At 44.0% G+C, this 15,578-nt stretch overlaps 1 protein-coding gene across 1 annotated transcript; it reads left to right on the forward strand.

The window, feature by feature from the left end:
• Positions 1 to 1,284: 1,284 nt before the first annotated feature.
• Positions 1,285 to 13,874, forward strand: znf296 (zinc finger protein 296). Its single transcript, XM_080771767.1, has 3 exons — positions 1,285 to 1,525; positions 4,289 to 4,612; positions 10,042 to 13,874. Exons 1-3 carry the CDS (start codon positions 1,471 to 1,473, stop codon positions 11,874 to 11,876), a joined length of 2,214 nt encoding a protein of 737 aa, XP_080627893.1. The 5' UTR covers positions 1,285 to 1,470; the 3' UTR covers positions 11,877 to 13,874.
• Positions 13,875 to 15,578: the final 1,704 nt, after the last annotated feature.

Genomic DNA, 15,578 nt, shown 5'->3' on the forward strand with positions numbered 1-15,578 from the left:
TTTGTTTATATATTTTACAGTTTTATTATCTATTTTAATATGTTTCTCTTATGTTATTTATAGTACCATATCTACTGTAGGCCTATAGCTTATACTACTTTTCTGCCATGGGCCTGTAGGCCTACTTTGTGGTTGTATTTTGGAAGTGCTTTGTGTCTTTCAAAATTTAAATAGTTTATCAGTGGGCTTTTTAAGTAAAAGTAAAAACATCAAAACACGTAGGCTACGTGTGTGTGGAAAATTAACGCGATTCGTAATATTCCAGTGACACTCAAAGTAGTAGGTGACCTTTTGTCTGCAAAACAAGGTACACCGTACAGGAAAAAATGTTGAACAACATAAGTGCAGCGTTGTGATGATGACACTGACACGTGAAGTAGCCGGGAGCCCGGGACTAGACTAGAAGACAAGACAGCCGGTATCTTATGACTGTGTTCTTTGAAGAGGAAGCAGTGAGCTAGATCCAGAAATCTCTCTTGAATCAAACTCCAAAACAGCTATTTTAGACAGATGAGAGAGACGATTGATTGATTGCCATCATTGCCTGCATTAGTGCATTTAAGCAGCCACAGCGTGACTGATGTTGAACCATACAGAATCTTGCAGCGCTGGTACTGATATAGTAAGTATATGAATATTATTCTAAAATTGTTATTGGCTTCAGATTGGGGGTATTTTGTCATAGGGGTATATTCATCAGTGGCCCTCAATATCTTTCACGTCAAGGAAGGACCCTTATGTGGCTGGTCTTTTTTATTCAACAGGACATTTAATGGTAGCGATTCAGGGCTGGATCGGAGCCAGGCTATTTATTGATAGTTTCAAGTGGAGATTGACAGGAATGGGGGAGACTCAGAGAGAAGGGGAGAGACATGCAGCAAAGGTCATGAACTGGACTCGAACATGCGACACGCTGTCAGGCCAGAGCCTATACTGTATTGGCCTACCTACCTATACTATATGTGGCATGCGCCTGGACCGCTATGCCAGCGGGCGCCCTATGGTCAGCCAAATAATAATCATTAGAAATTATTCAGTGCCAAGGAGTAGGGACCATTTTGCCAAGATATTATTTTTTAATAGCCTAGCAGGGGACCACTGAGGACCCCGCCTGCCCTACACAAAACCTGCTCTGAGTCTGCAGTCTGCACAGATCGTCTGAGTGGGCGGGGTCGATGTTGGAGGCGTGACGCGGAGGGGTTAGTGCCTACATTTGGCCTCGCCCCTTCCCCCTCGCTGCGGGGTACAGCATGAACTTGAACACTTTCTGACTGCTATCCTCCTTCCTCGCACGCTGCGAGTCCTAACAACGTCCCCGGTAGTGCGGTTGAGTAAACCAGTCACGTCTAGTCGTTTGATTACGGCCGATTGAGTAACTTTGCGGAATAATCCTAATTAGACAGGTGTTGTTCAGTCCAAAGTGCTTTTGGATACACCGGTCCAATATTGACCCGGTGCAACAAGGCAGAAATGTCCAGACGCAAACTTGGAAGTCGACCACAGCAGCACCTGAGTGTAATTCAAGGTAAGTCCGCGTGACTATATTAACGCATCAAATCAGGCGAAATTACGAAAGTCAGAATTACATTAAATAGTGTTGTGCACACGTTTTCGATATATAGGCTAATATAAATACAGTTCAGTATAGACTACAATAACTATTTAATTGAGTTTTATTAAAATGTATTTACTTTGGCTTTTTTGTAGTTAGTTTGCTTATTGTGTAATGTCGGTGTTTATTGTTATATTGTCTTATCGTAAGGCCAGGATGAAAACAAAACTGTTTTGTACAGGCTACACCTTGATCAAGTTACTTTTTTGGTCTACTTTGTCTTTATTGTCTGGGACAATTTCCTCATTGCTTCATTCTTAGAATATGAGACGGATCGTTTGCCTACACTTGTAAGACTGGCGAGAGTGTCCAGCAACAGATAGATGTCTGAGATGGTTGGACACTTAAACTGTATTAAGATATAGCAAATATACACGCCCTGGCCCATATTGCTGTTTACCATTATTCTTTCCTTTTTATTATCACATGCTTTTGATCCTATTCGAATTTATTAATTTATTTAACACTTGATGGTGACCAGAAAGGACAGCGTTGTTTACATAGAAATTCGCCTGTCTAACAAACAAGAGACATAGTTCTGCTTTTTGTAGGCCTAGTACTGATCTCCAACGGAGACCAGTGGTGCGTGTGTATTTGACCACAGCAGGCCCCGATACGCGCTGTATGTGCAACCGCGCCTTGCATGTCTGCACAAACAGCAGCAGCCCTGAAACAGGAAAGGTGACATTTTTGACTAACCACCGGCAAGATCCACCTTTCAACTGTACTGTCTGTACCTGTCCTGTACCTTAGCCGGCCGAGCCTGGGCAGGTGTATTCAGGCCAGGTATCAAGGTGTGCCCCTCACCGTTGGGCAATAATGTTATGACTATGAGTCACCCCACCCCCTCCTCATCCCTCCAAACTGACAAAGATATCACTGACCTGAGGCCTGTACTAGCTCTAGCTGTGAGATTGTTTTGCAATGGACAACAGATCTTGGTAGATTATTCTCATGTTTGAGGCTATAGATTCAGAGACATGGCACTCAGGAGTGTTTATTTTTCAATATTCTCCTCAATCCTCATATTGTTCACATTTCACTGTTTTAACTCTCAAGGGTATTTGTTTCGCACACGCGTCATGAAAGTGAAAATTATAGTGTGTTGTGCTTGTCTTAAGCATCATCTCAAAGTCAATATTATTGTGAACCACTAGGCTGTGAATTGACACTCTCAATGGGAGCCAGCCAGCCAGGTAGTGTAAGCTGTCTAATGTTGTGTGAAACATGGATCAAGATTCAAGGTGAAAGCTGTGGTTCTCACTCTTGACCAGGATGCTTAATTTCCATTACATAACAGAAATAACAGTATTGGTTCTAACTGTAGGTAATGTTGAATACATCTGATCTCTTCTGGGTTAACAACAGGAAGTGGGCAGTGTTGCCTAGCCAGATTGGCTTCATTGCTTTAGAGCGGGGGAGGCCTGTAAATGAAACTATAGCTCTTTGATAAACCCAGACAGTTTCTTGTGCTGCAGAATAGGTCTGCAACAGTTTACCAAACTAATCAATACTTTTTTCTTCATTTTTTTTAAAATAATAAAATAACAGATTCATGTTTTATCCCTATTTTTATTCTATTGTCATTATGGGCCAAAAGATTAAAAAATAATTCAAAAGCTCACGACATGTCGCATTGCACGATACCATTGTGCGACAATATCTAAAATAATGGTGAGCATAAATAATTGGTTGTCCATTTGTTGATGTAGAACATTAAAAATATAAAAAACTGCACTTTTCGATTATTATATTAATCAAACTAGTAAGAAAATAATCGATAGTTTCAGCTCTGCTACTGACTATGTTTGACGCCTGTGTATAAAAAAGAACACACACACATACAGTATGCATAAGAATCTTTGGGAACAGTTGCATTGAAGAAAAAAACACTGAAACATTCAAGCTTACAGCAAGAAGTTTATTTAGCAGACAACATTTTGATCCACCAAGGATCTTCCTCAGGTCTTCATTTATACACGTTTGTACAACTGTGTTGCTTATGATCTTCAACAACAAAAAACATGATGCATCCAATTAGCAGTTGATTGACACATCGTTATATAGACTGTCACTTGAGAAGCAATTACAATACAGAGTGTTAGGACTTCAGAAATATAAACGGAAAACGTAGTTACAATACAAAATCACATGCTTTAGGTAAATATCACAGACACAAAATGTACAACTTTCCATTACATACAATATACTACAACATATCATTGCTGTTGGGGATTAACCATGTATATCTCTAAGGGACGGTTTTGGACATACAAGGTTTCCAGCCGACAGCGACGATATATATCTTGGTGTCCTTTTATAGTTTCTATAGAATTGTGATTACAATAGTGGCTGTGAAGACAAAGTTGATATGGCCAGGGAAGTGTTCACTTCTCATTACTATAATAGTATTTGACCATAACCTCACATCTCCATATTTTCATTATTTATATTTGTTTCGTAAATTAAAGCTTTATCGCAAATCTATAAGCTCACAATGCCTCGCAGTGCAAAGCTGTTGTATTCTCACTATTGTATTTAAAAATATATATATATATCAATAAAGGAATGCTTTTTGGGACATGAGTTTTCCACCTGACAATGACTGAATTGTCATTAATGTTACTATTGTTGTAGCTATGCTAACCTCTTCTTTCCCTCTTTTCCTTTTCACAGATGACATAGCAGAGGACACAGAGGAGAAGCCTGCCCCAGTGGTCAGAGTGCGTGATGAGCATCGTGACCTCCTGACCTGTGGGCAGTGCAGTCATGCCTTCCCTCTCGCCCACATTCTGGCGTTCATCCAGCACAAGCAGGGAGGTTGCCACGCTCGCAACCAAGCCCCTGACGCCAGCACCCCTCCCTCACCTGCCGGCCGGGCACAACAGAATCTCAGCCACGCTCAGTTAGGGGCAGGTTTTGTTCAGCTGAAGAAAGGGACGGCCAGGGACAGGTCCTGGGAGGTGGGGACAAAGGTGAACGTGGAGCCTGAAAAAACAGGTGGGTGATTGAACAAGGCAGGTTGCTAATTAGTAGTGATTATGTTTTTTTGTTTTGTTATATTTTTTTTAACCGTCCCATCCCACCCCCTGCCCCCCACCCCATACTACATAAACTGCTCCCTCCCAGTCCAACTCATTACTTAGGCGTTGCCATTAGCAGGCATGCGTGAGTTAGCGTCGCACAAGCTAATTGTGTGGAAACGAAGTGTTCTGTGGGCCCTTAAGATTCCCCGAGGGTTCCATGCTGAGCACCTGAGCTCCGTAGCTCCTTTCCATCTCCCTGACTGTGTGTCTCTTAGGTGGAGTGGCCAGGTAAACACCCCCCCCCCCCTCCTTCACTCTCTCTCATTACATTATAAGTGCAGCCTGGACTATAGCTTTTCTTTACAGGCTTTCTCCATCACAAACAATATGTACCTGATATGTGTTTTAAAGTTAAGTTAAATAAATTACTAAAGCCACAGGTTACATTTTGAGTACTCTCAACCTACAGTATGTGAGGTCTACCAATGTGAGGGTTGCACTCCTCTCGTGACACACGAATAGAGGACATTGCATCATGCACAGCTCTATCCCCTCTGCTGTATCTTCCACTGTTCTGCCCTGGGCCATGCCAAATTAACTCCTGGGATTCCGTTTGAAGGAGGCAGAAAGACTGTTATCAACATCAACATCATCATCATCTCTTTTTTCCCCCTAATTCATTATTCTTCTGATAGCACTTTCATCTTACTCTTGACATTTTCATCCTCGATCTTGGGTATGTTGTGAACTGTATCCTCTCTCATTCTCTCAGTGCTTGTCATAAGTTGAATCTTCTCTGTACTGCTATTGACTCAGTCAGTGGTAGTCAAACTCCGACCCGCCGCCCGCAGGCCACTTCCGGCCTGTGATGCCCGTAATTGTGTTTTATTTTATTTTATTTAGCTGAATACGTATTTATTTTATGGAAAAAGCCATTAAAGTTAACCTACTTGATAGCAGCTATTTGAGTATGCCTGGACTAGAGATTCACAATGATGCCTCTCTGTAAAGTCGTCTTTGTTTTTATCTTTTTCTCATTATGTCTTGTAGGTCACTTGGGCTTCTTATCCACTTTAACCCTTTATATTAAGATTTGTAATTATAATAATAATTCAAACAATTCAAAACATTTTCTAATGGGGAAAATGGACGATCTACAAGCGCACATCGCATCACATCATTGAGCTTGTCCGTTACCTTTTGCTATTTGTCGTATGATGAAGGATCTGAAGAATGAAGAAAGAGAAGCAATAGCACTGTGGATACTGTCGATAAATATCACATGTCATGGTTGAGGTCAAGCCAATCAAAAGAGTAAAAGTTGAAGAAGTTATAACATTCCTTTGGAGAACAAAATGCAAAATGTGTTTGCATGTTCTCCCCGTGTCCCCTAGGGTAGGTACCCTCACAAAAAACATGCAGTAGTCCTGGACCCTGGTCTCTAAACTACCTCCCCCATGCCAACTGGTCGGAATAACGTGTTCCTTCCACGTGCTATATTCGCCCGGGGAAATTACCCCCTGTCGGGTGAAAAGAAGCAGCTTGGACTCCTCATGCATAGAAGGAAGCATGAGGTCAGTCCGCTGCCCCCCCAAAATCGTGGGATAAAAAATATAAAAAAGTCTTCTAAATCAAGTCAACCAAATTTGCATGACATCTTTTAAATAATCTAGAAATACGAGGATATGACAGAGGGAGAAATCAACGTTTAACGACCACTGGACAGGAATTTTCATGTTGCACGGTAAGACTACGATGATTGTCTCCACCAGGCCGAAGGTATGGGGAGAGGGTATGTTTTGCACTCTGTTAGTCTGTGTACAGCTAATCTCCGGCACCGTTAACCCAGCCGATGCCAAATGTTGCACACACACTCCCTGGATGCCATCGATGCCCCAAACTTTCCAGAACGTCCTGTTATAGCGCCACCAGGAGGCCGACTTTTGAAAAACACATTTTTGGATATTACTCCTCCAGATTCTGTCCAAAAATCCCGCAAATCTTTACACACTATCTCTATAATCATGTGTTCAAGACGGATCTGTCCGATAGCGATATTTCATATTCCATCCGAATTGGCTAACATTGGCTTTCAAAGTTTGCAGGATTGGCCCGTTTTTTACAAAAACCCTCAATTTATAGCGCCACCAGGAGGCCACAACCTGATCTGCCCTGGTAAAGTGCCCCGAGGGGCACTTTATCTAGTTAATATTATTGCCATCACCTGGGTGGGTCAGTCGTGTAACTTTCTCGACATTAAGCCGTGTATATATTCAACAACACAGCCATGTAAAATAACATTGATGGCTATGAGGTGGCGAAAGCTTGACCTGCATAGCAACAGTTCCTAAACTATTTGGATTGGCATTGGACAATCGCTTTTTGGGGTGGGATTTAGCGAATGGCTAATAGAGCGTATGCGCATGCATGAAGTGAATGGCAGATTGAGTGGTAGAGTGAGTTTAATGTCGTTTAATGCAATCAGATAGGACTTTTCTGTTTGGATGTATGGGCTGTCAAGGCCAGAAAGTTGTTTTTTGACACTCGGTAGGCGTTCTCGCATAACTTCCGGGTATGATGATGGTGTCACGCGCATACCCTTTATTGCGAATACCTCATACAAGAGTAAATCAATGTGTTGTGTGTTGACTTAAATGGCCATTGTTATTTGAAGGTGATTGAAGGAAGAAATTCATGTTTTTAGTTGTTTATGCTTTTAAAGCAGTGGTTTTCAACCAGTGGTCTGGGGACCACCAGTCAAAGTCTTGGGTCTGAGAGGCTAGCTATTATCAATGGTGGTCCGTGGCTCAAATGCCGATTAAATAATGGACCTTGGTATGAAAAGTGTTGAAAACCACTGTTAAGGTGTGACTTTGCACACCCTTCACCCATGTTTTGAAACCACCTCCTTGTCTCATGCTCGCTCATGTAGTACTTCCTTCCTTTGCGTAACGTTCAGGGGACTGCTGCCTGCATCGTTTCCTTCTGTCCACAACCTTTCATGTTTTTTTTCTTCTGAGTTCACTATCTGTTCATCTCTCTCTTTCACTCCTTCCTCTCTGCCTTTCTCTGCACATCTGAGTTAGGTTATTGCTCGTGCCCACAGGCTTATATAGTAGCAGACCTGCCATGCACTACCAAAGAGTAACTCGTTTTTTAATAATTCAAAACAATTTAATTTAGGATTAAACTTTTATAAACCTATCTGGGTTAAACTATGTTTGAATTATTCCCGAGGATCATATACATCTGATATTCTATACCCAGTCATACTATATTTGATCTACATGTATTCCTAATTGCAAGAATGTTTTGGGAGGCATGTGGAAATATATAGACTGGTCACAGAATAACATGTACCGGACTACCGGTATTAGGTTTATAGTGTATAGTAGGATGTAGATGTAGATGCAGACCTTTTTTGGTGAAAACACTGATTTTATAAAGAGGACATTTCATTTAGCTTATTATAGTTACCGTATATCTATTTGCTACATCATACTGTATGTGTCCAGTAGTGCAGCTGGAGACTCAAACACTGTGTTGTGTGATGTTCATCTATCTTACTGTGGGAGGGAAATTGAGCATCTCGGGAAGGAAAGTGTGTGTGTGTGTGTGTGTGTGTGTGTGTGTGTGTGTGTGTGTGTGTGTGTGTGTGTGTGTGTGTGTGTGTGTGTGTGTGTGTGTGTGTGTGTGTGTGTGTGTGTGTGTGTGTGTGTGTGTGTGTGTGTGTGTGTGTGTGTGTGTGTGTGTGTGTGTGTGTGTGTGTGTGTGTGTGTGTGTGTGTGTGTGTGTGTGTGTGTGTGTGTGTGTGTGTGTGTGTGTGTGTGTGTGTGTGTGTGTGTGTGTGTGGGATGGGTAGTGCATGATGGATTATGGAGGAGCCATGTGCATCTGTCTCATTCCTTTTTATTTATTCTCCTTGTTTGTTTTTTCTCATCTCCAACATCATTCTTCCCCCCATCTTCAACGCACTCTTTCGATGTGCCCTCTTTCAATTTCTGCATGCCCCCCCTTCCTCCTTCTTTTCTCCTCCCTCTGTCTCCCCAGGGACAAGAGATTCTGCCTGCTGCTCGTTAGTGCTCCCAGCCAATCTGCATTTTTAATTAGTAGTTATTGCTTCTGCTTAATATTCAAGTGCTACCCTGGGCCAAATGGGAATCCTTACAGAAAAAATGAGAGCGAGCGAGAGGGGAGAGAGAGGGAAGGGAGGGAGGAACGAAAGAGAAACCGACTGGGTATTGTATTGTGTTTCACTCCAGGACCCCGAGACAAAAGCCCCCCCTTAGGGAAAGATTTGGAGGGTTTGGGGGTGGAGGAGTGGGGAGAACTGGGGTTGGAGGATGGGTCTGAAGTACAATCCAAAGGGGTGACATATTTTCATGGTGTCTATCAGCCAGCCCCCTGTATTACTTTATAATCTTTTTATCAAATTTTCTTTTTTATCTCCTGAGTCCTGATCTACCTCTCGATTCTTTGATTTCAAATGTCACCCTATTTCTTTTTTCCCCTTCTTTTTTTAAGTGCGCAAACTTTTCTTCTGTTACTCCTCAGGCGAGGTTAAAGGACACAAACAACACAACTCCTCTCCAGACAGAGAGAGAGAGAGAGTGAAGCGAGGGAAAGGGAAAGAAACAGTTGCTCTCTTTTTCATCTTCTCTCTCCAAACCCCCCCTCCAGTAAAATGCAGAAGGATTTGACTTGAGGAAACATGAAAGAGGCTTATAACAGAGTCGGCTTTGAACCTCTCCTATAAAAAAAGAGAGGGGGAAAAAACTGTTTCCCTCACAATTTTAGGGATCTTCTCTCCAATTTTGATTTATGCAGAAGGCCTCATTTGTCAAGCAGGCTGAGTCAGTGGCTGATTTGCATAAAGCCTTCGTTTTCTCCGTTCTGCTAATTAGCAATTTGCAGCTTAATTGGAGTGGCTCTTGGTGAGGAGACAAAGCTATCCATGTATCCGTACAGAAATATGTCCATATGTATTTCACGACCCAGCTCCCCTTGCTTGCTAGTCTTTGCTTCTTGGAGCTTCTGTCCTTTTTCTGCATTTTGATCTCTGGCTAGGTCCTTTATTCCAATACAGGTCTTCCTTTACCCTCCTTCACTTTCTTCCACCACCTCTCTAACAGTCTGAAAGTGTACACTTTAAGAGTCAAATTAACACTCTTGCATTTTATTATTGTATGACGAGTTTCCTCTGAATAATTTTACAATTTTAACGTTGTGTACCATTCAACCTCCACTGTTAGGTCTTTTCTAACATGTATTCACAGGGATACAGTATACTGTTAAATATTTTAACGGTCAATATCTTATGTTCTAAACATTACTTTTGTGAACTACTTTTAGCGACTGATCAACCAAATTGCCTAACCACACTCTCTCATTCATGTTTTGCAGCAGCCGATGAGCCCTCCTATTTCACCTGCCAACAGTGTGAGGGTGTGTTCCCGTCTGCCTGGACGCTCTTGCAGCATGCTCAGCACACTCACTCCTTCAACATCTATCAAGAGGATGAGGAGGACGGGGAAGTAAAGAGACGAGGAAGGGGAATCCTTAAACGCCACAAACCTGCCGCCACTTTGGACCCACGCCACCTCAGCCAAGCCCTGGCCTCAGCCTTCCAGCCATCTGCCCTGCGTCTCCATCGCCCCCGTCAGACTCAAACCTCCAACCCTTCCTCACAGTCTAACATGCAGCCTCTCAACTTCTCGGTGCGGCTGAGGGAACTGGCGGAGGTTAGCGGTACCACCACTACGGGTGGCTTGGTGCTATCTCCGTCCTCCTCTCCGCCAGTGGCGTCACCTTTCCCGCAAACGGCGGCCCTCCGGACAGACTTCCCCTGTGAGCTGTGCGGCCAGGCCTTCCAGTCCCTGCGCAGCCTTTCCGCCCACCGCAGGACTCATGCCTGCGAGAGGCCCTACCACTGTGGAGTGTGCAACGAAGCCTTCTCTCAGAGCGGCCAGCTGGCCCGCCACATGAGGAGCCACCGAAGAGAGGTTGGGATCGTGGGTGGGGGCGGATATGAGCCGCTGGATTTGGGTATGGGAGCAATGGAGGAGGATGAAGCGAGGCAGGGGATGAAGGAGAGGTTCCTTTTGCAGGTGGCCGGGACCATGGGAGAGGGGGATATCAGTGGCGGAGTAGAAGTGAGGACCCACTGTCCCTCTGAGCTGGACCTGAGCCTGCCCAAACAGCTCTCCACAGGCTCGGGTCTGATTCTCTTGACCTCCCAGCTCAGACCTCCGGATAGGAACCTGCTCATGCTGTTGCAGCGGCAGAGGGAAGGCAGGGAGGTGGGAGAGGAGGAGATGGAGGGACCGGGCGAGCCACAGCACACCTCTCCCTGTGCCAGCCCCTCTGAGGGGTCTTTGGAGAGCGGGGAGACAGGGGGCAGTGGGGAGAGTGGCATCGCCAGTGGGAACTGTACCCCTAAGCGACCTGAGCCAGGTGACATGAGAGTGAAGGGAGCCGGAGAGTGGGAAAGTGAGAGGGCAGAGGTCATAGAGAGAGAGAGGGGGTGGAGCTCAAGTACTGCCAGTGAGGTTGTGCAGGAGTGGCAGTGGGAGAACGATCGTAGGAGCAGCGGAGGAGGGGGAAGCAACGGAGGAAATGGCAACAAGAATAACGACAACAACAACAACAGTGGCATTCCAGGCAGGAAGAAGAAAAATGAAGCCTGCGAGTACTGCGGGAAGCAGTTCCGCAACAGCAGCAACCTAACAGTGCACAGACGCAGCCACACAGGCGAGCGTCCGTACCGCTGTGGCCTCTGCAGCTACGCCTGCGCGCAGAGCTCTAAGCTAACACGCCACATGAAGACGCATGGCGCCCGTGGGGCCAGGGCCCCCTTTCTGTGCCAGCTGTGCGCTGTGCCATTCACCGTCTATGCCACCCTGGAGAAACATCTGAAGAAGGTTCACGGTCTGAGCCACGCCAGTGTGGGGACGTACGCACATGCTAGCACCATCAATACCGTGAAGGTGGAAGAGGACGACCAAGTGGTGGTGAAAACGGAAGAGGAGGAGACCAGTTTGGATCGGGCAGAGATGGAAAGCAAGATGGAAAGTGATGTACCGGTAATCCAGAAAATGGAGGCGGAGGCGGAGGAGGGGCAAAATGGACAGAAATACGGGGAGAGCAGTGGAAGTCCAGCCATGGTGGAGACGGGTGCTGGGGATCTCCTATCTGATGGGGTTACAGATATCAGTGTGGCAATAACAACTGCTTCCTAAGACCCCTGCTCATTCCTGTGCACAATGAAATTGACATTCAATTGTCAATGGCAGACGACTGCCCTGCCAGCAATTTGACTGATTCATGGAAATCATTTTGCTCCACAATCCAACAGGTAATCGATAGAAAATGTTTAATGCAATCTTGCTTAAAGAAGAAACTGCAGAACTATAAAAGGTAGCAGGTAGCCTCTCATCACTGTTCCTTCTGCTTGCTTTGAGTTACATGTGCAGTAGAACCCATTTATTCTGTTCACAAAAGTATGCGAAGCCGCTGGTAGAAACTAAGTGCCTACTTTAGACCACAGAGCAAAACTAGAGCATGTCATTTGGTAGGGGAATTAACAGAACTGTTGAACAGGAAGTAAGCCACCACAGTCCACACAAACAGGAAAGCACTGTGTTCTGACTACGAAACTCCAATAAATCAACCAGTTACAACTTTGGTGACAAGCCAGCCACAGGTGATGTGATCACACATGGGTTCCGTTTAAAATAACAGACGCTCAGAGAAGATCAGTATCATGCTGAAACCAGTTGCATCAGCAGAGAAAAGTCATGTCCTGTCACCTAATTGTTCCACAAAGCCATGGTCCCCTCCTGTCTGGAAGACCATTTAAAGATGTTTGAACAAGAGACTGGGAGGAAATTAATCTAAACACTTGTCTGCCTGCATCTTCTCAGACTCTGCTTTTTTAAGGCACTCGGCTGTCACAACACTTGTCACTTAATGTAATGTTTACAGGGCTCATGAGGCCTCGCAAGTCTGTGTCTGTGTGACAGTACATATGGATGTTTCCTTTTTGGTATATTTTATAAATGTGAATGAGACTTCGAAGTCTCAGCTACTGATGGTTCATGTCTAGCTTCTATGCATAAAAAATGCAACTTGACATGCATGTGAAACGGGTGTGTTTTAGTTTTCTTCTCTGCTTGTACCTATCAATTTATTGTGGTGGTGTTTTTATTTTCCTTCACATTTGTTTACATTTGTAAAGTGTTGAACTGCTTGAAGCTTATGCATGTGTTGCTGCCATTTGAAATGTTCAGTACTGTTCTTTTTTTGCTTGTGTTTGAATTAGTCCTTATTTATGCTCACTGCATGTTTAACTGAAAAGTCTATTCACCGCTGAACTACAGGGTTGAGAGATTCAGTAATGGCTAGTGATTGGTGGGAGAGTTTTATGGGTACCACCAAATGAGCACTTGTGTGAATGAGGATGTCAACGTGTGCTTTTCTATGTGTGTGTGTGTGTGTGTGTGTGTGTGTGTGTGTGTGTGTGTGTGTATAAATATATACAGGGAAATACTCTGGTAACACTTTATTTGAACCATTTGTCCTACCATTTAAAAGAAAAGTGTGACATAAACATAATCATTACAGCTAATGTGCCCACACAGATGGTCAACATGTATCAACATTACTCCAGTGCAAATTAACCAAACAGCCTATTGTATCTCCAAGAATTCTTGTTAAGTAGCAGTAGTCGCTCAGTCAGAGCCTTTGCCTGATGACCAAAATCCAAGGGGGAATACCGCTTTAGGCAAGTGGAAAATATGTTGTCTTTCCAAGTGGTAGTCCCAGGTTCGAATCCATGGTGTTACATATAACATTGCGATAACAGGACATGGTTGTGAAGTGTAGTGTTACCAGATCTTTTGTGTCTACTGTGATGCATTTATAGTACCATTTATGGATCTCTATTTACACTCATGTCAGGGAACCCCTATTTTTTTTACACCTCGTGAAGAAAAAAACAACAAAACTATAATAAGCGCTTTGTATAAAAATTATGGGGATTGATGTTAAAGATGGATGTGGGATGAGTGGAGTGTTAAGCCTAATTTAATATTTTTTCAGGGCAACAACACACATTCTTAGTTTGAAAAACAGTTATTTTCGTATGTATAGTATAAATTTGGCCAAACTGTTCAGTGACCAATGTTTTGTACACTGTTGTACGTACGCTGTTGCCATTATAATTATTATGAACAGCCTGTCAGTCCTTTATGCCTTCATGTTTTTCCAGCATTCCTGGTTTTGTCTCTTCTCCTCTTCGCCAAACACTTAACTATTGAGAGGCTCAGCTCCACTGTCTTTGTAAACTTGACACCATTTTGTAATTGACCTCGTCACGAGGAGGCTTAATAAAGAAGTGAGGCAAGACATTTTCTTTTGCGTATATTGTGTATGCTGCACATTTTCTTTTGAGGAGCTCCGTGTTGGATCCCACAGCTCAACATTTAAATACTTATAGTCACAGTGCTTGTGTTGAAGGTTGTCTTATAGTCAGTGCTTGCGTTGAAGGTTGTCTTAGCAGCGTGGCTTATTTCTCTGAGGATTGTCTGCCATCACCACTGACTTGTTTAATGTTTTATGTGACTGTTTGATTGGAGACCCTCAGCCCGTTTACATCCTTTTGATGTTACTGTCTTTTGTCTACAAGAACTATTTGTGTGTGTGCGTGTACGTTAGATTGTGTGTTTGTGCGTTGGGGGGGTTGTTTGTGGGCATGTTCCCGTGGCATAGTGGGATGGTGATGGTGGGGGTGTCAAGGGGTTGCAGTAATTGCTGACTCCATTTTAAGGGCACAAAAAACTCTATGACAGCATCTCTGGCCTTAACCCCACCCCCTCTAATGGAAACCAAGCTCTTATGATCCTTCTAGCTCATTAACAGCGAGCCTTTTAATGAGCTTTCAACAGGGTGGGGGCAGGGCAAGTGTGTGTGTGTGTGTGTGTGGAGGGGGGGCTGGGGGGCATGGCACCAGATGTAAACACGCCCACTATGACCAATTACCATTGTGCTGCTGAGAATAAGGAGGAAGTAAGGAGAGAAGCGATTCACTGGCTCCTTGTTGCGCCCAGATGACTTAAGTTGATGCCCTTCTTTCCACAAAGAGCAAGACAGAATGGAAGACCAAGAGAGAGGTGGAGGGATGGGTACTGTACAGGTAAGCGAGTGTGGGACAGGTGAGAAGTAACCACCTCTGCTGGTCCCTCTGGATTCCCGGCCAAGTATCTGTGCTTACCTGTCTGTCGGGGGGCCACAGCCAACGCCATTTGGTGCTCGGATACCCAATTATGAGAGGTAAGATGATACACCTGGTACAGCACAGTAGCCCCTGCAGCAAGTGCATGTCTGCTGCCTTTTGTCTCCTTACCTGCTGGAGCCAGTCCACACAGCTCTCTGAACTGGTGCACAATGGTCAGCAGGATGCACACCCAATTCAATCTATCACATAAATATTTTTTTGTTAGCATTCAAGGCGTCTGTCCAGAAGCGCATAAGACTAGTCTCAGAATGAGACTAATCATCAGCTGACGGAGAGAGTGTGTGCGCAACTGCACGTGTTCTTCTGACCAGACCCTGCCTCTGGGCCAGTGTGGGCTTTTAGATCTGTTAAGCGTGGCTTTATTCCACAGAGAAGGTCTTTGTTGGTCCAGGGTTGGGAGAGTCAGCTGGAAGACGCAAACATGGCCGTGCAAGTGAAAAAATAAATGAATAAAATAACATGTATAGACTTACAATTTCACTTTCGGTCTGTCCATTCCAAATATATAATGTGGATGATATAGTAGTAATATCATGCCTTGCCTTAGTTATTACAATATGAGAGATATTGAACAATTCAATCCCCTGGTGAATCGTTGACTGAAATGGCAATGCTATGCAATGCTTTGTTTGTTTGTTTGTTTATT

This window comes from Protomyctophum bolini (genome assembly GCF_963924005.1).
Source record: "Protomyctophum bolini genome assembly, chromosome: 9".
Taxonomy (NCBI): Eukaryota; Metazoa; Chordata; class Actinopteri; order Myctophiformes; family Myctophidae; genus Protomyctophum; species Protomyctophum bolini.

Bases quoted from the DNA above. Each gene is read 5' to 3' on its own strand.
- znf296 (XM_080771767.1), top strand. From the start codon at position 1,471: ATGTCCAGACGCAAACTTGGAAGTCGACCACAGCAGCACCTGAGTGTA. The intron at 1,526-4,288 runs GTAAGTCCGCGT...TCCTTTTCACAG, and splicing joins GCACCTGAGTGTAATTCAAG to ATGACATAGCAGAGGACACA. The intron at 4,613-10,041 runs GTGGGTGATTGA...CATGTTTTGCAG, and splicing joins CGTGGAGCCTGAAAAAACAG to CAGCCGATGAGCCCTCCTAT.